The sequence below is a fragment of the Bombus bifarius genome, unplaced genomic scaffold (assembly GCF_011952205.1).
Source record: "Bombus bifarius isolate JDL3187 unplaced genomic scaffold, Bbif_JDL3187 scf7180000008515, whole genome shotgun sequence".
NCBI lineage: Eukaryota > Metazoa > Arthropoda > Insecta > Hymenoptera > Apidae > Bombus > Bombus bifarius.
Window position 1 is genome coordinate 92,165 of NW_022884701.1, and position 27,347 is coordinate 119,511.

Consider the following 27,347-nt stretch of genomic DNA (forward strand, 5'->3'; position numbering starts at 1 on the left):
AGATCGCATTCCCAATTCGACTATCGAACAGAACGTTTGAAAGTTCTTGACGCTTCGAAGTTCTTGACGTTTGAAAATTCTCGACGTTCGAAAGTTCTTCGTGTTTGGAAGCGCTTCGCGATTGAAAGAGTCCTTATACATCTTCACCACACTTGGAGCAGTAAGTATTTTATTTCCTTCAAATCGTTTCTTCCACTGATTTTTCAAACAATTTGTTTGAAATTATTTATTTTATTTCTTTATTTATTATTTATTTATTTTTTATTTATCTATCTTAATTTTATTTTTCCAGATTCTTCTTCGCATTTGGAAGTACTTCGAGTTCGAAAGTTCTTCACGTTTGGAAGCGCTTCGCGATTGAAAGCGTCCTTATACATCTTCACCACACTTGGAGCAGTAAGTATTTTATTTCCTTCAAATCGTTTCTTCCACTGATTTTTCAAACAATTTGTTTGAAATTATTTATTTTATTTCTTTATTTATTATTTATTTATTTTTTATTTATCTATCTTAATTTTATTTTTCCAGATTCTTCTTCGCATTTGGAAGTACTTCGAGTTCGAAAGTTCTTCACGTTTGGAAGCGCTTCGCGATTGAAAGCGTCCTTATACATCTTCACCACACTTGGAGCAGTAAGTATTTTATTTCCTTCAAATCGTTTCTTCCACTGATTTTTCAAACAATTTGTTTGAAATTATTTATTTTATTTCTTTATTTATTATTTATTTATCTTCTATTTACCTATCTTAATTTTATTTTTCCAGATCGTGCCTTATAGCAAAACGATGGGAGAGTGCCCGCTTGGTTACAATAGCTTGCACATCAGAACACAATCTCGAGACAGTTTACCACCGAATTACGTTATGGTGAGCTTTATTTGCCCATGTGGTGAATTCATCTCGGAATTTGGCCTGCATCGCTACCTTTTATACCATCTGACGGGAAGTACGGGACGAAGATCAGGCAACCCAGCAATGCGTCCATATCTCCAGTTGCTCACCAGGTTGCAAGCAGAAGCAATTCTGCAGCGTCGCAGGAATACGAATGAAGATGAACAAGAAGAAGAAGAAGAAGAAGAAGAAGAAGAATACTCTCCTGATCGCTAAACTAATTAGACTTGGGAACTACTTTATATGGGAACTACTACTTACTTTACTTGGGAACTGTAAATAGATGTTGTGTATAACAGGCTCATCACACATAAGTTGTATTGTACATTATAGTAAATAAATTTTATACTTCTACTTAAAAGATAGATTCTAAATTTTTCTTTATCCCTTCTATCCCTTCAATTCCAATTTATCATATAATAGATTATAACTTCTGTCCAGTTTGTTAAAATTTCTTTAACAACTTCTGCGCTTCCTGTTTAGCATCTCGATCATCTTCGTTCTTTGCAGGATAATCAAGGGCCATTTTTAAATATTTCGTAGCTAGCTCTTTTTGATTTAATTTTAAGTAGGTTTTTCCCAACATTAATAAATTTTGACTATAGAAATTGGGATCAATTTTCTCTGCAGTTTCAAAATATTTTAGAGCTTCCTCGAATGATGAAGATGGCGGTTCTCCAAATATTACAGATGCAATTTTTCTTTGATACCATGTTAAATCAGCAACTTGATAGCACCAAGTACCAAGCATGTACATAAGTGTTGGTTCTTTTGGATTTAGTTCCATTGCTCTCTGCGACATTAAACATATTCGATACAATTGCTTGACATTGTGTCAGGGAATGAAATATTTATAAGTATATATATATATATATATATATATATATATATATATTAATATATTATCATGAAATATACCAGCATATGTTTCTTAATATTATATGACTCTTTTATTTGTGCTTTTACTCCTTCATAAAGAGTCTTAGAATTAAGAAGAATCGATGCCCATTTGTGTGCAGCCCAATTATCCTCTTTTATCTCAAGTGCTTCAAGTATTAAATCATAAGCTTCGAAAATTAATTTCTTTCCATCCACTTCACTCACAATTTTAGACAATTTATACATTGCTCTACACAAACGCCATATAATTTCAATATCACCGCTATCCTATAAAAATATTCAATTTTATTATCTACATTTATAAGTGATATACATAATGTCATTACTTTATAATTTATTAGAAGGTCATGTATTTCCTGGTATTGTTCTTGCTCGTATAATGCATCGGCTTTTGCTATTAGAACTTCTTTTGTAGTTATGATTGCTTCGTTGTCACCTCTCTTTTTTGTAAGACCCCAAATACCCATAGCAGTGAACGACGATATGGTACATAATTTTGTTGTTAACATGTACTGATTGCTGCTCTAATAATGAAAACTAATTGAATAATTTTGTATAATATATTAAAATTTATAGATCATTAATATTAACATTACACTTACAATTTGCAAGCGGTCAGATTATCAAGTTAAAGCTAATATCGACTAAAATTAGAAAATTTCTCTGGTTGCAACGAAGTTTAAAAATCTTATGCAATAATAGAAAAGTAATAAAAAATAAAATCGTGCTTAGATATAATTCCAAACCTTTCGTGAGGATTGAAATCTTCTATGAATAAGCGTTCTTTGTAATACTTTTATATCTCTGATAACGAATAACGCTCTCCGTAACGACATATTAAATTATAGTATTTACAGAAAAAAATAAAAAATTTGTACAATATACAACGTGTTCAGATTTGATTAATTATGACAGATGTAATTCTGACAGCAAAATTAGAAATTCCACGTCAGATGAGAATCGAATAAAGTACACAAACATTAACAGCATTGACAGATTCGATACTGAAAACTCGATATTTTCAATTCGATTTATCGTAAAGATGTTGTGTGCGCGCGTGTGTGTGTGTCTTCATCTATTTTCTGTTACTGTCTGATACGATCAAATACGATCAATTATATAAAATATAAAGTATAGAATTTTATATTTGCGATAAATACATTACACGTTTCTGAGTATTAAATTTCGCTCTTTATTTTGAATCATCCAATATCCATGACTTGACATGTATTCGAAACAGAATCTGAATTAATTATGATGAATTATGATTAATTATGATTAAAATAATATAAATTAACAATGACAATAAACTAAGAAAAATTATAATATATAGAAATGGACTATTGCATTTTAATCAATATTATCAAAATCTATTGTATATTTGTTTCATGATTGAATTGTTACAAATTCAGTTATGCCGTTTACATTGAGATACACGTGCGTGTGTACATTGTATATTACTTGAAGGAAAAAACAACTCGTACAATGTTTTACTAAATTATTGATAATTAATGCTATTGATTATTTCTAAAAAATTGCCGTTAATTATTGGTGCAGTTTTATTTATTTAGAAAAATGTTTGCGGCTGTTTCAAAACCTTTTTATATATATTCAGCCGGTATAACCATCATTGGCGGAGGTTACATACTTAGGTAATGTCTCTATATTTTGCAAAAAGATTATTCTTTTATACTACGTTTTTATTATAGAATAACATGATTGCTCATTCTTTGTTTATTCGTAAAATATAAATCAATATGTAAGTGATCCTATTTAAACGTGAAACTATTTTACTTTACTTATTATTCATTTCTTTGTTTTGCAGAGATTATCTTAGTGGAGAATTATATGAGAATGATAAAAAATTAACTGACAAAGTAATTATTGTAACAGGAGCAAATACTGGAATTGGTAAAGAAATAGCTCGTGATTTAGCTAAACGAGAGGCTAAAGTTATAATGGCTTGTAGAGATATGGAAAAATGTGAAAATGTATTTTAAAAAAATGATTTATATCATATTAAGAGTAATATTAAAATGTGAGATATAAAATTAATGATCATTTTTTTAGACACGCCGTGACATAGTAGTAGAAAGTAGGAATAAATATGTTTATTGTAGACCATGTGATCTAGCATCTCAAAAAAGTATTAGGGATTTTGCAGAGCAATTTAAGAAAGGTATATACCATATCCTATGTTAGAGTATGAAATGAAATGAAATAACATAGCTTTGTTATATGTATAAAGTGTTCATCTATTTTTGAATACTAAATTGGGAAGAAATTCTTCCTGAACTTATTATATCTAAATCAATAGGTCTATAGCATAATTTGTATTATCTGTTTCCATTGTAGAACACAAGAAGCTTCATATTCTTATAAATAATGCAGGAGTAATGAGATGTCCTAAGATGTATACCCAAGAAGGAATTGAATTGCAATTTGGTGTGAATCATATAGGACACTTTTTACTAACAAATTTATTGTTAGACACTTTAAAAGATTCTGCACCATCAAGGATTGTAAATGTTTCAAGTAGTGCACACAAGCGTGGCAAAATTAAATTCGACGATTTGAATAATGAGAAAACCTATGAGCCTGGCGAAGCATATGCACAGAGCAAATTAGCTAATATTCTATTTACAAAGGAATTGGCAAATAAATTGAAAGGTTTTGTCATTTTAACAGAAAATAAAATTTATTTTTGAATAAATAATGCAATCGATAATGCATTATTTTTTATGTCATATAGGAACTGGTGTTACAGTGAATGCCGTCCATCCTGGTATAGTACGAACAGAAATAACGCGATATATGGGAATTTATCAAAACTTTTTAGGTAGATTGGCTGTAGATACACTTACATGGTTATTTATGAAAACACCTATAAAGGGAGCGCAATCTGTTTTATTTGCTGCATTAGATCCGTCTTTGGATGATGTAACTGGAGAATATTTCATGTAAGTTTCAGTAAAATTTTAGCAAATTTGAATATAACAGACCCAATATATAATGCTATGTTAAAATATATTGTTACATATTCTTGTTATAGTAATAATAAAGTAGCAGAAGTTTCGAATGAAGCAAAAAATGATAGAGTTGTAAAATGGCTGTGGGCAGTCAGTGAAAAATGGGCTAAATTGGATTCTGTATAAACTAGTGTAAATACAAGAAATTTTGTTAAAATTAATACTGGTAAGATCGTTTTCCTTCATTCTCTAAGTGATGTCAATAAAGTTATGACAATTACTTAATAGAAGTATTGTTTATGCCACACAATTAATAAACGAAATCTCGATAGGATATTTTTTGTATTAATCCTGCTGTGGCCCTTGAATTTATATACTTTAATCTCATTCTGATGTCAACAAACAAGAATACTTTTATGTATGAAATGAATGAAATTAATACGAAAAATCGTATATCAATAGAAATTGTTTTATATTTTTCTTAATCTTTAAACATCTCTTAGTGACAGAAAAACACACGGTTGGATCGAAAGCGACCGTTACTTTATCGATAGAGTAATAGCTTCGTCCATTGCCTCATCTATACGTTATCATCATTCATTAAATCAGACCAAATCAATCATTCATTTCTAAAGGTAGTTCAAAGCTTAGTGTGGTTTGTATTCTATCTTATGATCTTATCATTGACTAAGAATAGGGTAGCTGTAACTTGTTTGTGGTTTTATTCTATCGTGAAACGATAATGTTGGGAATGACACTGATATGGTAATAAGACTTCAGTGCCCCCTAGGCGTAAAACAGAAAACTACATTAGGTGATAGGTCTATTCCGTACCTTGTCTGTACTACATTCCATGCCCAAAATGTTCAAGTCGTTACACGATGGATGTATAACATCGAGGTTGCTTCGCAGTCTCTCCTCGTTCCTCGTTGATTTCCTTATTTTTGTTTACTTTTTAGTTGATTTAAAAATGTTATAGGTTTTTGTTTATTCCTTAGAAGTGGTGGAGTGTCGGTATAGAGGTGACTTTTGCATCGAAAATGAAGAACGTAAGAGTCAAAGCGAGGTAATTGTTGCCTTACGTTCTGATGAACTTCAGTTAATTATACTTGTTGCTTCTGCTACTCGAAACAATATTGCACTTTTTATCTTTCCCTCTTTGGAACATCGTGCTGTATTTCCCATTGACTAAAAGATCCTTATTGACCGAGTGATTAAAACATTTCATCAATGTTATTTTCTAATTTCGAGAGTATTATTACATTTAAGTAATATTACATTTAACCTAGAAAAGTATTGATTTTTCTTCTCCACTTACTGTTCACAATAGGTGTCACGAATTTATTCATTCACGTGGGCTCAAACGTGAACCGTTTTATTTTTTTTACAATGTTATATAGTTGTTTATATAATTTCATTCTAATAATATCTAGCTTTTTAAAACTTTTGAGATAAAATTGCGAGATTTAGTTTCTTTATCGTTAGTGTAATATTTATTTTCAGACAATGTTTGGAGAGATTTGGAGATCAAGGAGGATATTTTGACGTTGTGGTTAGACCAATGTTGCAACAGGGACACGAAGGAGAATTATGCGGATGGTTAAAAGAAATGAGTTTAATTAGGACTGTTTCTACCTGTCCACATCCTGATTGTAAAGGCAGGAGTTTAGCTTGGAATCAAGCAAGAATTGTAGATAAATATAGTTGGTCGTGTCCCAATTGTACAAGGAAACAGTCTATTAGAGAAAATTCTTTTTTTGTTGGAGTCAAATGTGACCTGAAAATGTGCCTTCAACTGATATTAGGATGGTGTCAAATGATACCTAGTGAACTTACTGCCAATTATCTAGGTAGGTCTTATTGAAACTGTATGCAGAGCACAAAGTTTTATATATAGTTTATTTTCAGAAATAAAGAAACACGTAGTTAAGAAAGTATATGAAAGATGTGATGAGGTTTCTGAAAATTATGTAGCAAGTCATCCAGAGGACTGGGTTCTAGGAGGTCAAAGTGCAATATTAGTTGTGGATGAATTTCCTAATGGTTACATGACTGAGAGTCCTTCTGATATAACTATTGCTAAGAAACGCAACAATAATTCTCATACCATATTGTGCATAGCAGAAATAAATACAATACCAACTAGAATGTGGCTTCACATGATTGAAGCATTTCCAGAGGTACTGCTCTTATCTGAATTTCTAAGAGATTGACATTGTATAATTGAATTCCTTTTTTCTTTGTAATATTATATTTCATTCTAGCCAGTAAAAGTAGACAAATCACAAGGTGATGTTGACAAATGCAAAATTGTTAATGAAGCTTTAAAAGAAATTGCTAAGCACAGTGCTCCTGGCAGCTATATTGTAGCGAATAATCGAGCTCGTTGTTGCAATTTTGAATCATTGCAAGAATTAGAACAGTATAAGGTAATTAGTGTAGAACAACTCCAAAAGTTTGACCCACCAGGGAAAAATAAACTTTTTAATAATTTAGGTATGTATATGTTATTTCTCTTTTTTTTTTTTTTTTGTATTATTAAGTATTTCATTAGTAACATATTGAATGAAATGTTAAGAAACGATTTGGCAATGTGGCATCGAGATTTGTGAAGAAATTCAAGAAACAACACATACTCTAGGACAGCGTATAATAGCGAAGCATTTATGGAGGCAAAGATTTGGTACGTCTCCTTCTACCGCATTTCAATATATGCTTAATCATATTGCAGAATATTATCGTTTTGTGTAAACTGACTCGTTACAGTATTCCCGTTAACTTTTAGCGTATTTTTCTATAAAAAACAATGTCATATGCTAGTGAATAATTTCCTTTTTAACGGTATGATTTCGTAAAATAACACTCCAAAACGACTTAGAACATCGTAATCAATCGAATCAACGCCTTGCATCCTTCTAAATGCGCAAATTGCACAAATGGCCTTGCTAGAATTAAAAAAGAATATACATATATATTATAACAAATACCTTCGTAGAAGAGGATTTCACGACCTAACGTTTCACCGAAACACGCACTTTGTGTCTTCCAAATATCAAAACATTAATAATTTTTAAGCTTGAATATATATGATAATCGTTGATTAGTTAGAGTTAAAACATTATAAGAGATAATCTTGAATCTGTTAATGCACACTTGAAACATACTTTTCCCTTTGTATCTTCAATTTTTCTATGAATTTAGATCAACGAAGTAGTTATTGAAAGACTGATGGTGATATTGATATTACTATAATATCAAAACTACTAATAAATGAAAACAAAATTAAAACATTTCGTTGAAATTTTCAATTATTATAGTGGTTTCAAATACTCAAAACAATTTGATAAGAGTGATTTTTTTGTTTATTTGATCATCAATATATGTATACACCAATATGTAAATTTTAACACGATTAAAACACTGGTAATGTTACCCCCACTCAAACCACTTCATAAAAAATGTAATTAACTTGAAAATGAAATATTTCATATACAGGTGCAATTAGTACCATATTTAAGTTAGAAATAGAGTTACAAATCCGCGAACAATTGTCGATTTATATTATGCTATATAACAGTTGTAACACTTAATGAAAAACTAGAGTTTTATCCAAAGTTTTACACCAGTATTATTCTGATTAATATAATCATCTTTATCTTAATGTAAGTTAAGAGTACGTTTATATTTTGTTCGAATTATGATCGATTTTCATAACTTTAGCAGATATCATTGATTCAGCGACACAGAGTTTAGCAATTATGTATCAATTTGTGATAAAATCGACTTTGTGATATGGAATTGTTAGTTTTATTCGTTTTTCAAATTATATCATTAAAAAAAAAAATAGATTTTTGACAAGTTTTTCACGAACAATGTGATACTGACGTTACTTCGTGCGAAGGAAAATGATATATTAGAAGTTGAGAAGATAAGAATATTATTTTATAAGTTGATAGAATTTAACGCACTATGTACTATATGTATGATTAAGATCTTTATTCCTACGTGGTTCATAGTACCATTTTACAATCCTACATGGCGATATTAGAAAACAAAATTTTTTCGTTAAAAGCCTTAAAAAAAAATCAATATTTTTATAACGATTAATCATCTAGCAATATTGTTATAGTTGTAGGTGTTTTGTACCAAATTGTAATACACTGTGTAAGTTCAAAACTACATTTAAGTACCAAATAAAGCAATATTATTTCATATATCATGTCTATACTATGTTTAGGGCAAAAGAAAGTTCTGCGAATATTTTTATGTATATCTTTATTTATAACAAACAAGGATAAAAAGTAAAGTAGGTAACTAAAATATGTTTCAATAATCGTGTACACAAAATATATTTAATTAGATAAAAAATGTGTAAGAAGTAGCGCACTGCTCCGCATTATTTATTATTTACGAGATTCTATGAGATTGCTCTATAATTGTTCAATATATTTTTTTATTTATTTACGTCTGTTAATATAGAGTTAATAATTACAGATACAGCGCTTGTAATGGTATAGTTATAAAAATTCTTTGCTCATAATATCTCTGTAATCTTTTTGATCTTGTACCATTCTCCGAAATACTCGATATTTTTGAAGATGATACCTTAAAAAGAAGGAAGAATGATATGTATTATAACTTTAAAAGATTGAAGTAACTCTTTAATCTGATTTGCTTACTTGTAGCATTCGTTTTTAGGTTTAACAATGTTTGCAGATCCTCCCATTGTTTGTGTAGCATCATATACTGTATTGAAACTCCCAGCTGCATAAGATCCAAGAATTGCAGCTCCTATCAGTACTGATTCCTTTTCTATAGGACACAGTACAGGTAAACCTAATACATCCGCCTGTATTTGGATAAATAGTGGATTTTGGCTTAGACCACCGCAAACTAATAAAGTCTCTATTTTGTGGCCGGCAGCTTCTAACGTTTCCAAAATATACTTCGTACCATACTGTTAAAAAATATTGAATATTTAATTTTCTACATAAAAAAAAAAGTATAGGCAGATGAAGTAACATACATATATACGTACCGTTAAAGCTTGTATCGTTGCCAAGTATAATAGTGCCAAGTTTTCATGATCAACGGATAGATTGAGTCCTGAAATCTGTGTGATATTCATTTAAAACATTTATCTCGAAAATTATACAGGTATTGCATTAGTAATAGGATATTTAATGTCATTACCATCCCTTTCAGAGCCGGATCAGCTAAAGGGGATCGATTTCCGTGAAAGTCAGGCCATATATGAATATCTTTTGTTAAGTATGAAACATTTTCCAAATTCTTTTGATCAGCTATCGTTTGCAATAATTCAGACAAATATTCCTGTATGTGTCTAAAAAATTACATAACAAACAATAACAGAGTTTACGAATATATCGAATTTATTTTAACTTACTTATTGCCACCTAAGCTTTTCAAAATCCCTGGCGTTGCGGGATGGGTATCAATTATATGGTCGAGCAATTTTCCAGTTGCACTTTGCCCTCCTTCACTCAACCACATTCCTGGAACCATGGCACTGAAATATGGCCCCCAGACGCCACTAACAAAAAGTTTCTTCTCATTAACTATCATATGGCAAGTTGATGTGCCACAAATTAATGCTGCAAATCAAAGGGATTAACTAAAAAAATTGGAACGTACAAGCAACGAATAAAAGTAATATATAGTGGGAAAATTTAGGCATACCTAATCTACTTTGTAATTTAGGGGATACACCGGGTACATGACAGCCTATCATACCGAGCCCTCCAGCATGTGCATCAATAAGGGATGTTCCCACAGCTGTTCGTTTTAGGAGTCCCAATTCAGAAGCAGCCTTTGTCGACAATCCTTGGTCAACCCGATGGCCCGGAGTCCTCACATCATTACCTTCGTATTAATATTTCTCTTTGTTAAAATAAAGTAATACTTTCATATTATCTGTCTGAACATAAAAGAGATTTGTTAACTTGTTAACTAAAAAACTATATGATTCAAACGAAATAACTTTCGTTCAACATAATCGATTTGAGTTTACCTATATAGAGATAATTTCAATTATTATGTAGAACCATTAATGATACCTATTTTCCTCCAATTATCTTTCTTAAGATCTTTTAAGTGAATTTGTTCAAAGAATTCTTCAACCCATTTATTGTTACCATCAGGACCAGCGCTGTAGTTCCACTTGCATACTAAAGAGCATAGAGATCTAAAATCGGATTAGAAAGTTGTAAATAGAATATTCGTGTGTTTGTACTAGCATACAATAATATTGCTACCTCGATTCAGAACCTGTAGCCTTCCAGGTTAAGAAATCAGGCAGATCAAATAGCAGTGCTGCGCGGTTCCAAGATGAAGGTAGATTATTTTTGAGCCATAACATTTTGGGTGTTTGCATCTCTAACGATACTTTCCCACCTACATACTGAAGCATCTCGTGATTTTGTTCATTTATAAAATCAGCTTCTTTCTGTGCTCTATGGTCCATCCATAATATAACATTCTGTTTATCTTCACCTGTAATAAAGATTCCATTAGCAAACAAACATTTCATGCAGTTGAAAGGAGAATTGCAATTCATTTGCGAATTTACCTGTTGGACTAACTGTGACTGGTGATCCTGTTTTGTCAATTGCTACCAATGAACAAGTAGCAGCAAAGCCAATACCCCGTACATATTCTGCAGAGATATCAGCTACAACTGACTACAAAAAATAATAAATAAATTATGTATAGGTATTTGAATTTATTATAAACAATATAGATTAGTTCTGCTGAAGTTAGTACCTTTACTACATGGCAGACTGCACTCCAAATATTATCAGATGACTGTTCATAAAAATTAGGAGCAGGGTGGAAAATTTCAAGTGGGCATGTCGTCATTTTCAATATCTTTCCTGTAGAAGACACTAGAGCAGCTCGAGCACTTCCTGTTCCTACATCAACACCCACATAGTAATCCATGTCTATATTCCTTGGAACCAGCACGTAAATTTTGTACCTTTCACTAAGAGAATCCAACTGAATGCTCTACTTCAGCTAGAATCATTATGAGTTGCAAATAAGAGTACATAACCATTATCAGTGAAGCTTTAGCGTAATCACAGGCTTATTTTTTAATCTTACATGACCCTGAGATAACTCCTGCAATAATAAGAAATAGTGAAGCAGTAGCAATATAAATAATAACTTATTATTATATGCTTCTCTCTTCTAGTTTATTCTAGATTAAATACGAAGAACGAAAAGCGATTTATCAAAGAAGTTATTTTTCATTAAATAAGCAATATAGAATTAAATTGCAAAAATATAAGGCAAAATGTATATACTGTATCAAAAAGTTAGATCTAAAAAAATAATGTTGTAAACGGAGTACAATAATATTACGTAAATACGATGACATAGTACGCATAAACTCGTATATGGAAACATGTGTGCATAAAAAATTCTACGTGTATTATCTTGTTTAATTGCACTACCTCGTACCATAGTCTATTTTTTTCAAACATTTCATGCAGAGTTCCATTAAAGTCTCCGATAATTAATTAGAGGAGAAAATGTTATTCATTGAAAAGACAACAATGAATTCGAAATAAGGAATGAAAGATTACATTATTAGAAAAAATGATTAGAAATATGGCAGACATTGAACGCACGTGTGCAACTGTGTTTGACAGTGACCTAGCATTACCTTAACTATTGAGTAATCAACTGCAGCGCACGTGGTAATATTTCGGATGTTATAATTTTGTGAAGACGTGCAATTTATCAGTATTTTGTTGTTAAATGGCGTAAATTTACTAATTGTTCATATTCCTACTACGGAATCTCTTGCTAAGTGTTGTTTTCTGGAGCAATTGATACTTTAGCGTATTGCATATAACCTAAAACCATGGTTCGCTTTAAAAACAGGTAATAAAATATTCTACATTTGTTTATTTATTTTGATAATTCAGCAATAGAATTTCTATGTTTTTTTATTATAAACTATTATTATGTCTATTTATTCATTATATATTTTTATTACATACTTTATTACAATCTATGTTTTCACGAATGTGCAATTTGTGTAATTAATTCTACATATATTCGTAGATACATAATATTTGAAATAACTGTTGGTGATAAATCTAACAAGCCTCTACAATTAAAAACTACGATTTTGCATAATGTTATTCAACAAAAAGTACAACAGTTGTACGGTGATTTTGGAGTTGCTGCGATAAAAGCTGGTTTTAGTGGTAATATAAAATCTTTGTACTTAAACTGATAGAAGTTGAAAGCAGATCGAATTTGGAATAGATGTACGATAAACGATTTTATAAAATTTTCTTTCTAGCAAAGTATTGCAATATACATACAAAAATTGCATTAGTGAAAACTAGACATGGCCCGCACAAATTTTTACTGAAGGCTATCCCAATCATAAATGACATAGCAGGACGTTTAGTATCAGTAAAAATACTTTACGTGGGTGCAACATTGAAACATTGTTTCCTCTTTATCAAAGTAAGTAAAATTGTTAAATCATACAGAATCAGAATTACAAAATACGTGCTCCAAAATTGAGTAGACGAATTGAAACTTGTTTTTTAGAGATATCAACAACAAAAGCTGGAAAAAGTATGGAATACTCTTAAAACCGAAACAGAACGGAAAAATATGGAGAACGCTTTAATGACGCTAACTCCAGCCATGAAAGACTGTACATAAAATAAACTTTCGCAAAATAAAAGTATTTATATTTATAAATAGGTGTACAAATTGAACATGGAATAATCTCTTGAATATTTTTAATTCTCGTGTATACATAAGTCTACTAGCGCGGTTAAATAGTATGATTAGTTTCCTATTATAATCGATTTCAAACGCGTATGTTAATTCGTGTTTTGCATTTCCACCTGTTCCGCCGTTCCGCCGTTCCGCGATAAGGCGCGCGAATATTTTAAAGTTTCAACCACCTATTCGCCGCTCGTTCCACCGTTCCGTCGTGTCCTAACCGTGAGGTTACCAGTCGATGAAGGGTGCGCGAAGGGGTCGTTGCTGATCGTCGCTAGTTGTCGCTGGCTGTTGCTGGAGTGTCGATCGCTTTCCTGTTCCACGGGTAAAGTGACGGTGGCTCGTATGAATATAGCTGGCAGTCGATCCGCGGAGGTGCTCTCAAAGTGGTGCGTTGGTCGCGTATAGTAGAACTAGTAGGCCAGTATGAACCAGCAGAAGCTGTAAATCGTTTCGCTAAGTTACTTCGCGAATCGCACATACAATAATTTTCAACGAACGAAAGAAACAAAAGAAACGTACACACGCTGCATTTTCTCTTATTACGATTCTATTGTACAATTGTTCGGTTTGTTCAGAGTTGAACGTTCGTCGACAGTGCAATTCGCGAAACGAGAGATCAAACCGGCACGGCTCGACGTTAACCGGCCTCGTCGATTCGTAAATAAATCGAAATAAATGTGCTACGTATCGAGATCGAAGAAACGTCAACAGGGACAACGGCACCTCCTCTCATCTTTGGACGAGGATCAAACATTTCCGTGGTCGAGGTAAGGAAAGAGGCAGTGCCCTTCTTGTATAGGTTATCGATTTCGTTACCGCGCTGTTCAAGGGGATGCACTCGGAATATATTTGATACGAATCCGTCCGGTTCTCGTTCTCTTCTCTTTTGTTTGCATTTTAACTGGCTATCGGATCTTGTTGGAGGAATTCACCACTTGGTTGAATGGAACGATCGATTCGTAAAATCAGTGGCGTCGTCGCACCCTTTAAGGATAGACTTTATTTGTTCGCGAATAGAATAAGCAATAAGATATATGGAATATATAAACAACGGTCAAAGGAATTATTTTGATTTAAGTAGGATTGAGCGATGTCCGTGATAACGATCTAAACACGCATAAACTTTTTTTTCGAAACGAACGACTATCAGAAAAGAATAAATATTCTTGAGTATCTATATGAAACCCTTTTGCGAATAATTAATATTACAATCATAAAAAAGTAATCTCTAATCTTAACATTAGACCTGATATTAAAATCGACGACTAACGCGTACAGAATTTCTATCAAAAGAAACAAAATGGCAGGTATTTGAAAATTCAGCTTCTATACATATACAGTAGACAAAAAATCATTATACTCAAATAAGTTTTCTATGAAAAATTGCAAATTGGTTATTTTGAAAAGATTGCAAAAAAGAAAAATTAGCGAGGTGGACAAAGCTAGAAATTTGAAATGGAAGTTTGGCGACGAAACAGAAATAGCAAACATCTAACTAATTGCTTGATTCCCCGAGTATTTTATTTGGAAATCGTTTACGAGCGTTGCGCAGTCCTCTCGGAAGCTGTACGAGCAGATGTCATTCCCGCTCTTAAGCATACGTAGTTGGCCGGGATCTAGACCTTTTTTTCCATTTCGTGCGTGTTCCCCGGATTACAATACGCTCTGTCAGAAATAATATCGCGGTTATGCTGTCGACCAGGAGTCTGATCTTTTTTATCGCTAATGTAATAACGTAGCGAATCTGCTTTATGGCAAAACCATGATTTCGCAGATTTTCACTTTTTGAGTAAAGTATACCGAATGTCTTTTTCTCTTTTATTCTTGACTATATACGCGACATACCAAACGTTGTAGTATCGCGATCATTATTACATTCTAAGCCTAATTCATCAACTCCCGAATTATCTGATTATTTTATATTCAATTGCAAATATCTATAATATGTCGAATCGCATATTCGTGATATTGAGATAAGACGAACAATGTACAGCTGTCTACGAAAGTCTTCGTACATGTTATAAAAAATGGAATTTTTTATTACAATAAAATGTTAAAGAATTTTATCGACAAAATTGCTGCATTCTATGCCGTGACGACTTAGAACAGTTTTATTATTGCTTCGTTTCGATCGATTATTGTATCAAATTTTATTTTAATAAAAATGGTAATTCTATAAGTACTAACACTCTTGCGGTCCTTATATCCTATATAACTATGCAACAATCGAGGATCTTTTTACGTTTCGCCTATTGTCAGAGAAAGGTCCTTCACCCGTTTAGTTCTGATGTTTGAAGAAGTTATCGATTTGTCAGTTAACCCGTGTCTACTACACGCCCACGTTTCACCGACTACGGTAATGCCTTCCGTCTTGTCGATTTATCCGCTTTTAACCCGTTGTAGTTGAGTAGCGGTAGACGAGCGACAGGGTCATCTGGCTCGAACCGAATTGCCTGAATACAATTTTTAGCACAATTTTCTTATTTTTTACTTCCCAACTTTGGATACGTGTTTTCATACGTAAAAATAGCCATTCTGTAGGATTAGATTCATTAATTAATGTATTTAATATTTTATTTTATTTACTAGTTCTACTCGCTCTATTAACGAGAAACAGATTGTAAATATCCGATAACAATAAAAATATATTTTGTTTTAGACTAAGCACGATTCGATATTCTAATTGTTGGCAAGATTACGTTCTTAAGTACGATATTTTCATATAATTTCTAATATCTAGATTATTCCGTAGCTAGGAACGTGCATAATAGATAATTACGGTAGAATGATCTATTTCATAAAAGATTGAAACGCACGTGACCCGCGGGCACGAATAATTTTATGATCTCTATGGAGGTTATTCGTTAGGCTAAGTTTACATAGTAGGATGTGCTGCTCTGTGAAAAGGGTAGATAAGCTGGTGTAATCGTCAGCGATAACGTCCTCTGGAACGGCTTAATATAACGGCTGGTGCTTTTCGTTGGAACGAACACGGAAACGAAACATTAAAACCGGATGTACAATGTTTTTTCCTGTCTTTCGATGCCATTAGGCAATTGCAAAGCATAGAGAAAAATGAAAACGTTTTCCTACATTTCTGAAAATTTTACTTACCGATTTGACAATACCGAATATTTGACAATTTAAAATTCCCGCCAATTCGTTTGAAATAAGAATGCGGTTAGACGGTCGTGAACGTAGAATATTTAATACGGTCGATGTTTTTTCGCCATTTATTACATAAACTCTGGGCTCTGTTGCAACGTATCGCAAGTAGGGCATAAGGATGACCATTACGTAATCCTCATGAAAGCGAAGTTATTTGCAGATTATATCGTTTATTTTGACGCCGGTTTGAGGTCGTCGAATACAACGAAACATACCTTGCCTTCAGTCAACCATTCTTTACCTTTAATTATTCTACTTTTTAGAGTGATCGTTTACGCCTTAGGCGAACGTTGAAAACAACGTATACAAGGTGCTCCAGAAATTCGGAACATAGTCGCGTAATTGAAATATTAATATTTTCTCTCGTAAAGGAATTATATTATCGGGATAGTCTCGAGTATGTGTCAATAATTTTGTTAATGGTAATTATTTGTTTCTTTAACGCTTGTAACTTGACGTTTGTCTTAAAAAAATTAGTTTCACGCGTGCGAAAGAATGGCTTTCATGATAATTTATTTGAAGAGCGTATATCATTCACAGTGGTGAGCAAGTGGAACAGAAATAAGACGAAATAGGAAAAAATACGTAAGGTAAAAAGTACGTAAGGAAATTACTTTCCACTTTCAACGACGCGAGGCTCCATTGCTTTCGACGGCGGACCAATTCTATTACGTAAATCAATTAAATCGCCTCCTCTTACAAGTCCTTGTACAGTTTTATCTCTTTTTTTCCCGCTTTTTTCTATTATTTCGGCGATTCTTTAAAGAACACGACACACTTTCTATAGCATCGTTACAGCATTACGGAAAGATCCTCCTTTTCGTATCGGTATTATCTAGATAATTTTCTATACACGTTGTGTTTGATATCTCCCACATTTTTCTACTTTTAAATAACGCAATTTTCCAATATTTTTTCTTTAACATATCCTTCATCGTCGTTTCCAGTATTTAGTATACACTTTTTACTCGCAATACGATCTCGTAATCTTCTCTCAGATTGACATTTCCAAAATTCTCTATACTCGAAACGGTCCAACGCATTTTATTTCCAGCGCGATGTACGATAATTTATTTAATTTTTGCGTCTTTCACTCTGGGCGCGTTTCTCTTTCACGATTAAACTAATTCCTTTGTACGTATCGAGAGAATAAAACGGTCGGGTCGTCAGAAAAAGAGCGCGAAAATCAAATTGAATCACGGCACGCTGAGGAAACTTAGGAACGACTCGAAGGCTCGCGGAGCCGGAGTAAAAGGAGCTCGCGGTAAAAGTGGAACTTTCTTTCCTTCTTTCCTTCTTTCTTTGCCTCGGCCGGCCACGCCGCTTATAAACGATACTTGTTTAATGTTTACGCCAGACGGGAATATTTACGATACGACGCGACAGTGCGCGCCTGCTAAAGAAACGGGCTCTTCCCTTCTTTTAGTCACTGTGCGAGCGTTTCCTCGACAGACAGATAAACCCTTTTACGCACGATGAATCTTTTAATCCGCACGCGACGCGATGTCTTGATACTAATTGCTGATCGGAATACGTAATCAGTTTTTCACGTGTGATTTATGTTAACGTTATACCCTCGTGACTTCGCGTTTCGTGGAAGCAATTGTATGATTTCAATTTCGTAATGGTTCGCGACTTGTTCTCCGATCGTGCGAGAATCAGTTATTACGCGATTTATTCCAAGTTGCTTTAGTTGAATCGTTCGAACAGCGATCGACAGTTCTATTGGATTTTTGATAAATCGAGAGGCAATTTAGTATAGAGTTTGAAGATATTCGAAGATATTCGTAGATTAATCGTCACTGAAACGCTTTTTAAATTCTCGCGCGATAAAATGCGAAGCGAAATATTCGCAAATATTTCCAACGTTTGCAATCTGAACGATTCCCAGGTCTGCCGTGTTCCGTGTCGCCGTGCGTTTCTCTACCCCATGTGTCAGGGAGGTCGCAAACTTTCAATCCGAACGTTCAGAATGAATCGCGACCAGCGAGTTTGGCAAACGGTCTATGGCATAAATAATCGTGCTACACGATGAAACTCCTCTTGCCAAATATAACGCGTTAGCCATATCGTACGCCATTGTCTCGAATCCCATCTTCTACTACGAAGAAGAATAACGAAAAACCATCACTTCTTTCAAATTTTGCGTAAGTTTCGAATTTAAGAAGAGACAGATGGCGACGAAGAAAATGTAAAAAAGATATCAAGCGTTACGATAGTTTTCTAATAAATTAAATAATAAAAAAATATCTAGTCGAGTGAGAGAACTATTTGAAAAATAAATGGATTCGATAAATTACCGTGAAATTGGACCTAGAAAATATCGCGAATTCGACGATTAAGGCTTAGGTTTTAAAGACAAGAAGGTTGAGCCGTAACTCAACTTTATGTTTCTTTTCTATCGAACTTTATTAAATAACACAAGTTTATAAGCACAGTTTACGCGACTGATGCGAGAGATGTTGACCGATGAGAATTTCGAGGTGTTCTCGTATTATTACGGAGAAAAGCTCGGTGTGGATGTGCCCTTTGAATTAACAACGCGGATTCGTTGTTCACACTTTTCGTTAGGAAATTTTTTCGCGATGCCAATCGTTTATAACTTAAATACGTTAATAAATAAAGATAGGAGCAGGAAGCCTTCTACCAACGTGGCTCGTAGGCGACATTGTTCATGGGGAAAGCCAGCTTTCCCTTCAGGTAAATACGCGCTTTTCGACCGTAATTTGTATGAACCTAAGGACTATAATAAACCTAAGGACTGTTCCAAGGACCATCCATAAACCAATAACACTTACAGAGCTAGGAAACAAAAAGTTTAAGTTTATGATGGGTCTTTGAAGTTATTGAGGGTACCTGGTGAGTACCTGCACGCATCTGGTCTCTGATGTGGATTGACGTCACAAAGGAATTGTACACACGATGTTTAGACAGAAATTCATTTTTATCCCGTTTTATCGTTTACCGGAACGCCTACTATAGAATATAGAAAGAATCGTTTCAAAGGCTCGAACGCATTTCCAACGAATGTGCTACGTCGCTTGATATAAACCGTGCGACGTCCCCCGTTATTTGGCCGCTAAGGGTCCGCTGACCATCAGTCAGATCCTCGATGAACCTAAGGACCCACCATGAATTTAAACCTTTTAACTTAAGTAGTTTTAGGTGCGCCTATTTATCTTTAACGTGCAAATCCTTAATTCCATAACTGTTTTAGGTTTATGGTATGGTCCTTAGAAAAGTCCTCAGAAATGGCCTTTAGAAAATTCCTCAGAAATGGTCCGTAGAAAATTCCTCAGAAATGGTCCGTAGAAAATTCCTCAGAAATGGTCCCTAGAAAATTCCTCAGAAATGGCCTTTAGAAAAGTCCTCAGAAATGGTCCTTAGAAAAGTCCTCAGAAATGGTCCTTAGAAAAGTCTTCGTTCTGTAATAAAAATTCTTAATTGCTAAGAGAGACATCCAGAAATAACGGGGCGCTGTTTGAGAGCGAATTCGATCGAGGGTCACCGTGTCAACGCGGTTTTTCACGCGTGCACGCGTTCGAGAGTACAGCCCACGCGTACAATTCAGTACGACGCGACGCGACGCTCTTCCCGTCCCACGTTTTCTCGTCTCTTTCCATAAATTAATTATTTTAATAGGCCGTTCGAGGACCAACGTATCCGTTGCCATTTACAGTCTCGCGCGTGCATACGAGAAACGCGGCTGGATCTGGCACGGTTGCCTCCGTACTCGTTACCACAAACGATATCGATCGATTAAGGACCGATATTACGTCGGACTAGAATCTCCGTGTCAGTGTAACGTTTCATTTGCGGCTCTTTTCAGTCGAGTAACATCGCTGTACGTATAGGTTGAGCGTTTCGTTGTATGTTACAGTAACTGCGAGGTTCGTTTTATTTGTAACAGACTTTCTTTCGTTGCGAAGTATCGGAGAAAAGAAATCAATTATACATATTCATTCAGATTCTATTCGCCGAAAACTCGTTTGTTCTCAGACCACTGGCGAATAGTTTAAGTACGTTTCATCAGCTTTCGATTCTATTCGCAACCGTTATTACAGTCTTCTATACCGTTGTATTGTACCTTGCTATATTATTTCTACGTACAATGCTTTTAATCTCGGACGTGTATATGCTGGCTGCAAGTATACACATAATTGCGTATTCACCGTCAATGAAAAATTCTCTACGAATCGTCCGAAACTGTGTACCGAATCGAGAGATCTTCTACCTCCGGCATACTATTCTGGGAATACCGCTGAAAAAATGTCCTTACCTTGGCCATTCTCTGTTCTTCGGTCGAAGGAAAAGACGAAGCCTGTAAATCGCGAACTTCTCCGCTACAGCCAGCCACGATACGAAACGTTCTTCCGCTGGCATATCCAAGGTCGACGATGTTCCTTATTCGAAAAGAACCGCAGGATCCGGTCTATCTAAATCAACGAGGCATATTTAAATGCATCTCGTTTAACTGTAAACAAATTATGTGCAGGATGCTTGCATAAGAATCGCGTGTTCAACAGTGGTACCGGCGTTTACACCGAAGGAAAAACGCTATGCACACCTACGTTACTATATACGTACCGTTCCACGTTATTTCGCGAACGTAGCGATTTCGTACGCTTTCTCCGGCCACGATCAACAACGATGGGAACAAACCGTGGATAATACGAGCGGAAGGTACTTTGCATAATGCACGAATAGAGAGTGGGGGAGTCTTGGTATCTGACAATCAAGATCACTTGCGGGCCCTCGTCTAATAACTATTTCCATCGCGAGAGATATAGACCCATTGTCCACCGCGCAAGCTGAAAACCAGCCGCATTTCACCGCCATTGTTCGAACTACTACGTGGTTTTTAAACATTCTTTTCCCGAGACTTTCCTCGATTTCTCGTCTCCTATGGGCTTTCGTGCAGGGTGTCGTCGGTCTTTCGTATTTTCAGGGTTTCCGTAGCCAGGATTTTAGTGGGCTAACGTTCGAATTTTATGCCTGTTACATAGACGCAATACTTACGTTACATCAGACTGTTGGTTCTGCAGAGTGCGATTATCGTTTGGAGTATCGGTTTGTCGTAGGAGAATTAAATATCACGATAGACGTGTATTTTTCTTTAGTCAACGTTCCGAGATAGATGAAACAATATTTTTTAAAAGCGTAGGATCTTTTAGCTTCGAGTTTAGCAAAGTTAACGATAGATAGTAGATCCAAGTAGCTAGCTATTTTTCAACATTCGACTATCAAAAATCTCCTTTCCTCGCTGATACTTTCTAAAATCTCTACAAATCTCTACGAACGCATCTCTTCGATACTCGAGATAAAAATATCGAAGAAACGATCCTCAGCGCACTCGCCAAACAGGCTCGCGATAAAACATTTCACCACTCCTTAGTTCCACGGATCCTTTTATCCGATGGTACACCTTTCAATTACCAGTCCAGGTATTTAATGTAGGCAAAAGCTGTTCTCTGGCGCGAATCGTTTATTTCTATCGGCCACGTGGGCGATGAATTATCATGGCTGGGTCTCTAACTAACAATAAGCTCGAGGCCGAAAGCTGTCGGTAAACGGCCTCTGCAGAATGCAGAGTCGCGTTTCTTCGTTTGACGAACCGGCCAGAAGCTCTCCCCCTTCCGAGAGCACGACTTGGATTAGGCATCCGCTCGTCCGGCTCGTGGATATATTTACCGTCCTGTTCAAATAATTCTACGCGGGCTGACCTGACCGCCGCAGACACCCGCTCTGCATCGTTCCGTGCAATTATTCTTCTTATTTCCTGCTACTCTTGTACTCTGTGTAATTATTCTCGTAATTTATCGATAGCTGCGACCTTCCGTATAATTATTCTCGCGATTTATCAATGGTAGCCGCTTACACGCACGTGCGAGTCTATAATTCGGAAGAAATAGAGCTGAATTCTATAGGATGGATGCGCTTTTATCTCGTGATCGATATAAATTTTATCCACGTATAAAAATACATCGAATGCCGATGAATCGGAATGGAAGGGCGAAAGGAAGAAAAGAGGAAGGAAAGGAGGGCAAAAGCGAGGAGGGAAGAAAAAGGAGAGGAATGTAGGAAGAAAAGGAAAGATTTGACGTGTACGGTTGATCGAAACTGGAAAACTCGGTCGCGCGTGTCTTCGAGTCGGTCGTCACGATCAAACGCACGTCTTAACGACAACTTTAAAGGCAATCCGTAAATAGCTCGAGGGAGGTCCGATTTCAGGAAACCATGGCAAAGTTTCGCTCTTTTTCGTCTGCGACGTCCAAAGTTTTGGCACTTTTATCGAAGCTTGATCGAAACAATTTCTCTAATAAAATCTTACGCCACAAGAGTAGTAAGAGTAGAAGACTAGGTGGAAAGTGACTCGAGTACATTTTTTTCGAGAACAAATAACCGCACAATGAATCGTGGAAACCATATAGTGGTTTAAAGAGTTTAAATAAACCATATAGTCGTACGAGTATATTCTTTCGTTCGCGTACAAGATATTTTATCAATGTCGGTTTTTAACTGCTTACCTTGAATCTTTATTAATATGGAACGTCTGGAAACACGATGTTTATCGTTTTATATTTATATTTAGCTATTAATATTCTTCGACCGCCTCTCTTCCCCTCTTCTCTTGGGTCTCAGCAGAGAGTGTACTCGCGCGCTTCAATTAAGGTTTCTCTTCTTTCTCGAAGACACGAGTGCACTCCAGTTTTACGTTTACCGAAGAGCGTGGTTTATGTCAAGTATTCGATATCTCACGGTCGATTAAACGACGTCCTGCCTTCTCAAATAATCGAGAAACCAAAGAGACGAGCCATCGTTCTTCGGACGTTTAGAAACTCTGTAATCGAATTCCAAATTTCAGCTCGTGCTCGCTGTAAGCAAACTGTTCCTCGAAAGAGTTAAGCGCATATATTTCGCACGAAAAATGTCCGTGAAAGCGTGCTCCAGTGGATCTCGTATATCCCTGTCTGCCATCTACCGACTGCCTCCAAGCGTTCTGCTTTTAACGCTTCCAGATTTACGCGTCGACCACTGCGTAAATCAGTCTGGAACGAATTCCTCCCGCTTGAATCTTTGCAACAAGACGATCCTTTTTCTCCGTCGATTTCACGAACTCCGTTCGTCGTTTATCGAGTTAAACGATATTTCGCTTCCTGTAAATTCTAAGCTAATACAAAAAAAAACGATAAGAACGAAATGGAATTAAAAAATTTATTGTATCACCTACGTGCCAATTAATCAGGCCCGAGCCTAATTGTTTGGCAGTTGTTTCGTACTACTGGGAAAAGTTTGATATTACGAAGAACGTGGAAGGTCCATCGAGAAATAAGGATAGGCATGTAGCGAAGACGTTTCTTGCAGCCACCGTGTCTACGGATTTATTATTTCGTTCTATGGTTGGGAATATCGTATTATATCGTAGCACAGATGGGTAACATTGACCCATGGCGTACATGGTGTGTAAATACGATGAAAACGGGCAGGGTTAACGCGAGTAGATTTATCTGGCTCGCACACGTGGCCCTCCACACGCTCGCCCCTCTGTAAACCCCACAAAGATTGCTCGACCGAGGGGGGCACCCCACCATGTGACCGTCATTGAGTCATCGAACGCGTGGAGCAGAAATATTAACGCGAGTCTGCGACCGCTTTCGATTCGCACGATCTGCATTAACTGGCAGACTACGCGACGCGTATAACGCACGTGTGCGGTATGCGTAATCGAAAAATACGTCGCTAGCAAACGTGTGTGAAATTGGGTGTATAAATTCGTGCATGTGTGAGGAAGGTATGCTACGTATATATGTGCGCAGACATAAATGACACAAAGAGTGACGAAGTGGCGTGCTGGTTCACGACGCGATGCGATGAGGCACGATGCAGTACGATGTACGTTAATTCCTTGATTTAAGATCTTTCTAGCGGTTAGTCGAGTCGATTACGATATCAATTGCAAAGTAAGTAGCGATTGAAGCAAGTAGTTCTACTTTCCAGTGCTCGAAGCGAACCAACGAACTTGTACCAACCAAAAGTTGTAAACCAACCGGATCGTTTTCGTGCTACAAATATTCATTATAGTCGTAGTAACAAACTTTTGTTTTCTCCGATACGAAACCCTGTACCGTTCTTTCTCCTCCTCGATTAAAGCGTAGAGGTTGGTCGATCATCGTCGCAAGTCCTTCGACTCCCAATGCGAAAAGTCGAAAGTAAAGTCAAAGTTGGAACGCTGGAACGAGTGTGAACGTTATATCGCGAGGAAATCGTAGAGTCTACAAAATGCTGCAATGTGCCACACAGTATATGGAGTATATGCTCCAATACGCAAAACAACATTGGTAACCAACGCGCGCACAAGTGGTACGCGACGCGCGAAAAGAAACAGACGGAAAGGTAGAGGTGGAAGAAGAGCGATCCGTCGACTATCGCTGCTGAATTTTATCTGGTCGATCTAATTAACGCGTCACGATCGGAAAGATCGCGTAAGGTCACGCAAGGAACAAAATTCGCGCATCTCATTTTCCACCGCAATCCCGGTGAAGTCAGAGGAAACGCAAGCTGCCTAATAATAGACGTTCAGTGCCGTAGGTCAGGCAGCTAGAAGCAACGTCGACTCGAGTCGAAAGACACGATGACGAACTGCGTTCGAGGTTCCACTTGCTGCTTACGAGAAAGACGTCGGTGGTTGTTGGAAAACTTTCTTGCGCTATACGAGCACCGTCGTGTGTTTAAACCACTCGGTTACGTGACAGATTACCGGTGTACGAAAGATTTAGAAAAGAGTAGTTTCGCGGCGTTGGCAGCTTGAATTCGTATCTGATTTACATTCGTGCGTTTATGCCGCTTTATGCCAGAGATTTTCCGTGGTAGGTATGTAAATTCTGGTTGAACGTACCGTCGACACGCAGCGCGAACATTATAAAAAGAAGCTGGTTGGTTATTCCTGGCATCGAAGCGTTCACCTTTGACGCGTCGACTTGGCCGGAATTTTGCTCGTTTTCTGTCGGGCCATCTGCGACCTCGCCATAATATTTGCACGATACGCGGCCCAGCCGGTATGCAAAGAATCTCGCAGCGGCGTCGCAGTCGCGTTTAATGCGTTCGCACGACGTGCACCGAGAACGCGCGATAGAATCAGTTCTCGCGCTTGCTTCACGAGTTTCGTACAAACTTTCTTTTCAATCCGCGGTACGAATCGCCTTGTTCGATCGTTTCGTTCGCTCGCGAATCTTGTAATATTCCGTGAACTTCGACCCTCTGGTATTAGACGTTGAATCGAAATGGGAAATTCGAAAGGTCAGACTCAAAATTCGATATACTTTGATCGTGATTCTTCTTTGCAAACATTACGAGCATACAAAATACCTAGCTCTAACTTATTACTAGGAGCGAGGATCGCTCTTTCTAATCACGTAACCAATTACTACTATCCACCCATGATCTAACACCGCTGCATACAAATGAAATTACCGTACACCCTTTATCTGAAGCTTTCCCATAAAAGAATTTTAATCCTCTTCTTCTCGCATGTATCGTCGTAACAGGACGATCAAACCGCGCTATTGGAAGAAGCCAATTACTTTAAGTTTCGGATAATCGATAGAAGAGTGTAAATCACGTTCAACGATAAAAGAAAGTTGATGTTTTTCTTGAAAGGAAGAGATGAAACTATGGTGATCCTATGGTGGCGCCAACTCCAAGCGAACAGCGCTCGTCATATGTTCCGTGTTTCATATCGTTCCAGTAGGAGAACTTGCGGAAGCTACTCGAGACTATCTCGAGTACCCACGAGCTTAATGCAAACTCGCTGTACGCTGCCATCTGGTCTTCGCGACGAAATTTTCTCTTGACTAAGGTCACCGATCCCGTCGTCGAATAATATCAGTCCGTTTCTATTTTAATCTCTTTTTGCTTGCCAGTGATCAATAGGTAGAATTGGCTGGACAAATTCCTTTGGACGTTGCGCGCCACGTGCAACCGCGTTTCGATCGTTCGTTGCACGCTTGATCCGCGTGGTTGCCTTTTTTGGTCACGTCTTGGACGTAGTCCGAACTTTCGTCGGCGGATGATGCAACGGCTCGCATCATCGCGAGGATCGTTGACTCACCGGTCGTTTTGCTTCTCTTCGTCTCTTCGTCTCGGCGTGACGCGACGGAGGATCGATGTCGCTTTCGCGCTCTTGATTCCTAACGCGAGAAAGTGGCCAAATCGGATACACGGTGGTGCAATCGTCGATCGACGGCCACTAGCTATCTCGATTATTCTCCCGGGAATCAAAGTCGATTGCGATCCTTGTGTGGTAGACGTACACGCGTAGAATAGAAATTGCGACATATAGGAGATGGAAGGATTTGAATATCTTTTGGGATGGAATCGAGGGGTTGACATTGCACGACGCTTGGTAGACGCCCGTTACGGTACAGGCGTTGGAAGTTTTGTCCGATAAAAATAAAAGTTAGACGAAAGTTTGACGGATCTCGCTTGGATTGGTTCGTTAGGTGTAATAGATATTTTTTATTCGTCGATATTGCGTCGTTAACTGCACGGTCCTTTTTTTCTTTCCGACTCGCTCGTTTAAAAAACGAGAAAAAGAATATTTGTTTATTTACCTTTCTAACTGTTTATTTACCTGACAGCGTGT

At 36.3% G+C, this 27,347-nt stretch overlaps 6 protein-coding genes and 1 long non-coding RNA gene across 11 annotated transcripts in view; 5 read left to right on the forward strand and 2 right to left on the reverse strand.

The window, feature by feature from the left end:
* Positions 1-1,183: 1,183 nt before the first annotated feature.
* On the reverse strand, positions 1,184-2,684 carry LOC117213178 (regulator of microtubule dynamics protein 1-like). 2 transcript variants are annotated; one of them, XM_033458539.1, is made up of 5 exons: positions 2,537-2,684; positions 2,393-2,424; positions 2,117-2,314; positions 1,809-2,057; positions 1,184-1,683 (listed from the first exon to the last, which is right to left on the reverse strand). In XM_033458539.1, exons 3-5 carry the CDS (start codon positions 2,297-2,299, stop codon positions 1,336-1,338), a joined length of 780 nt encoding a protein of 259 aa, XP_033314430.1. In that variant the 5' UTR covers positions 2,300-2,314; positions 2,393-2,424; positions 2,537-2,684; the 3' UTR covers positions 1,184-1,335. The 2 variants fall into 2 exon arrangements, with proteins under 2 accessions (XP_033314430.1, XP_033314429.1); XM_033458538.1 differs by lacking the exon at positions 2,393-2,424 and having other exon boundaries at positions 2,537-2,626.
* LOC117213188 lies at positions 2,216-10,940 on the forward strand. The gene is made up of 3 exons (XR_004488594.1): positions 2,216-2,343; positions 5,761-5,762; positions 10,927-10,940. It is a non-coding gene; the product is annotated as an uncharacterized LOC117213188 (long non-coding RNA).
* On the forward strand, positions 3,127-6,397 carry LOC117213177 (retinol dehydrogenase 13-like). Its single transcript, XM_033458537.1, has 7 exons — positions 3,127-3,442; positions 3,616-3,781; positions 3,861-3,969; positions 4,146-4,460; positions 4,543-4,750; positions 4,843-4,985; positions 6,263-6,397. Exons 1-6 carry the CDS (start codon positions 3,366-3,368, stop codon positions 4,943-4,945), a joined length of 978 nt encoding a protein of 325 aa, XP_033314428.1. The 5' UTR covers positions 3,127-3,365; the 3' UTR covers positions 4,946-4,985; positions 6,263-6,397.
* Positions 6,477-8,603, forward strand: LOC117213186. Its single transcript, XM_033458551.1, has 4 exons — positions 6,477-6,609; positions 6,657-6,939; positions 7,024-7,255; positions 7,338-8,603. Exons 2-4 carry the CDS (start codon positions 6,808-6,810, stop codon positions 7,508-7,510), a joined length of 537 nt encoding a protein of 178 aa, XP_033314442.1. The 5' UTR covers positions 6,477-6,609; positions 6,657-6,807; the 3' UTR covers positions 7,511-8,603.
* Positions 9,018-12,428, reverse strand: LOC117213173 (FGGY carbohydrate kinase domain-containing protein). Of its 3 annotated transcripts, none has more exons than XM_033458531.1 (11): positions 12,242-12,428; positions 11,543-11,899; positions 11,349-11,460; positions 11,035-11,272; positions 10,837-10,964; positions 10,460-10,642; positions 10,167-10,374; positions 9,953-10,103; positions 9,798-9,872; positions 9,439-9,716; positions 9,018-9,364 (listed from the first exon to the last, which is right to left on the reverse strand). In XM_033458531.1, exons 2-11 carry the CDS (start codon positions 11,717-11,719, stop codon positions 9,277-9,279), a joined length of 1,638 nt encoding a protein of 545 aa, XP_033314422.1. In that variant the 5' UTR covers positions 11,720-11,899; positions 12,242-12,428; the 3' UTR covers positions 9,018-9,276. The 3 variants fall into 3 exon arrangements, with proteins under 3 accessions (XP_033314422.1, XP_033314423.1, XP_033314424.1); XM_033458532.1 differs by lacking the exon at positions 12,242-12,428 and adding an exon at positions 12,143-12,230; XM_033458533.1 differs by lacking the exon at positions 12,242-12,428 and adding an exon at positions 12,132-12,148.
* A 39-nt stretch (positions 12,429-12,467) lies between these two features.
* LOC117213187 (ribonuclease P/MRP protein subunit POP5) lies at positions 12,468-13,493 on the forward strand. Its single transcript, XM_033458552.1, has 4 exons — positions 12,468-12,667; positions 12,851-12,996; positions 13,095-13,264; positions 13,352-13,493. The coding sequence occupies exons 1-4, from the start codon at positions 12,648-12,650 to the stop codon at positions 13,466-13,468; spliced, it is 453 nt and encodes a 150-aa protein (XP_033314443.1). The 5' UTR covers positions 12,468-12,647; the 3' UTR covers positions 13,469-13,493.
* Positions 13,494-13,764: 271 nt separating this feature from the next.
* The window catches only part of LOC117213169, a 33,853-nt gene continuing 20,270 nt past the window's right edge, over positions 13,765-27,347 (forward strand). The window contains exons 1-2 of one of the 2 annotated variants that reach the window (XM_033458525.1): positions 13,765-13,977; positions 14,113-14,304. Coding sequence is in view for 1 of the 2 variants with exons in the window: in XM_033458524.1 (XP_033314415.1) it covers positions 24,587-24,598 (12 nt within the window). In the remaining variant the exon portion in view is untranslated. Of the gene's footprint in view, positions 13,978-14,112; positions 14,305-24,571; positions 24,599-27,347 lie in introns of those variants that run through there. The other variant, XM_033458524.1, reaches the window with a different exon arrangement.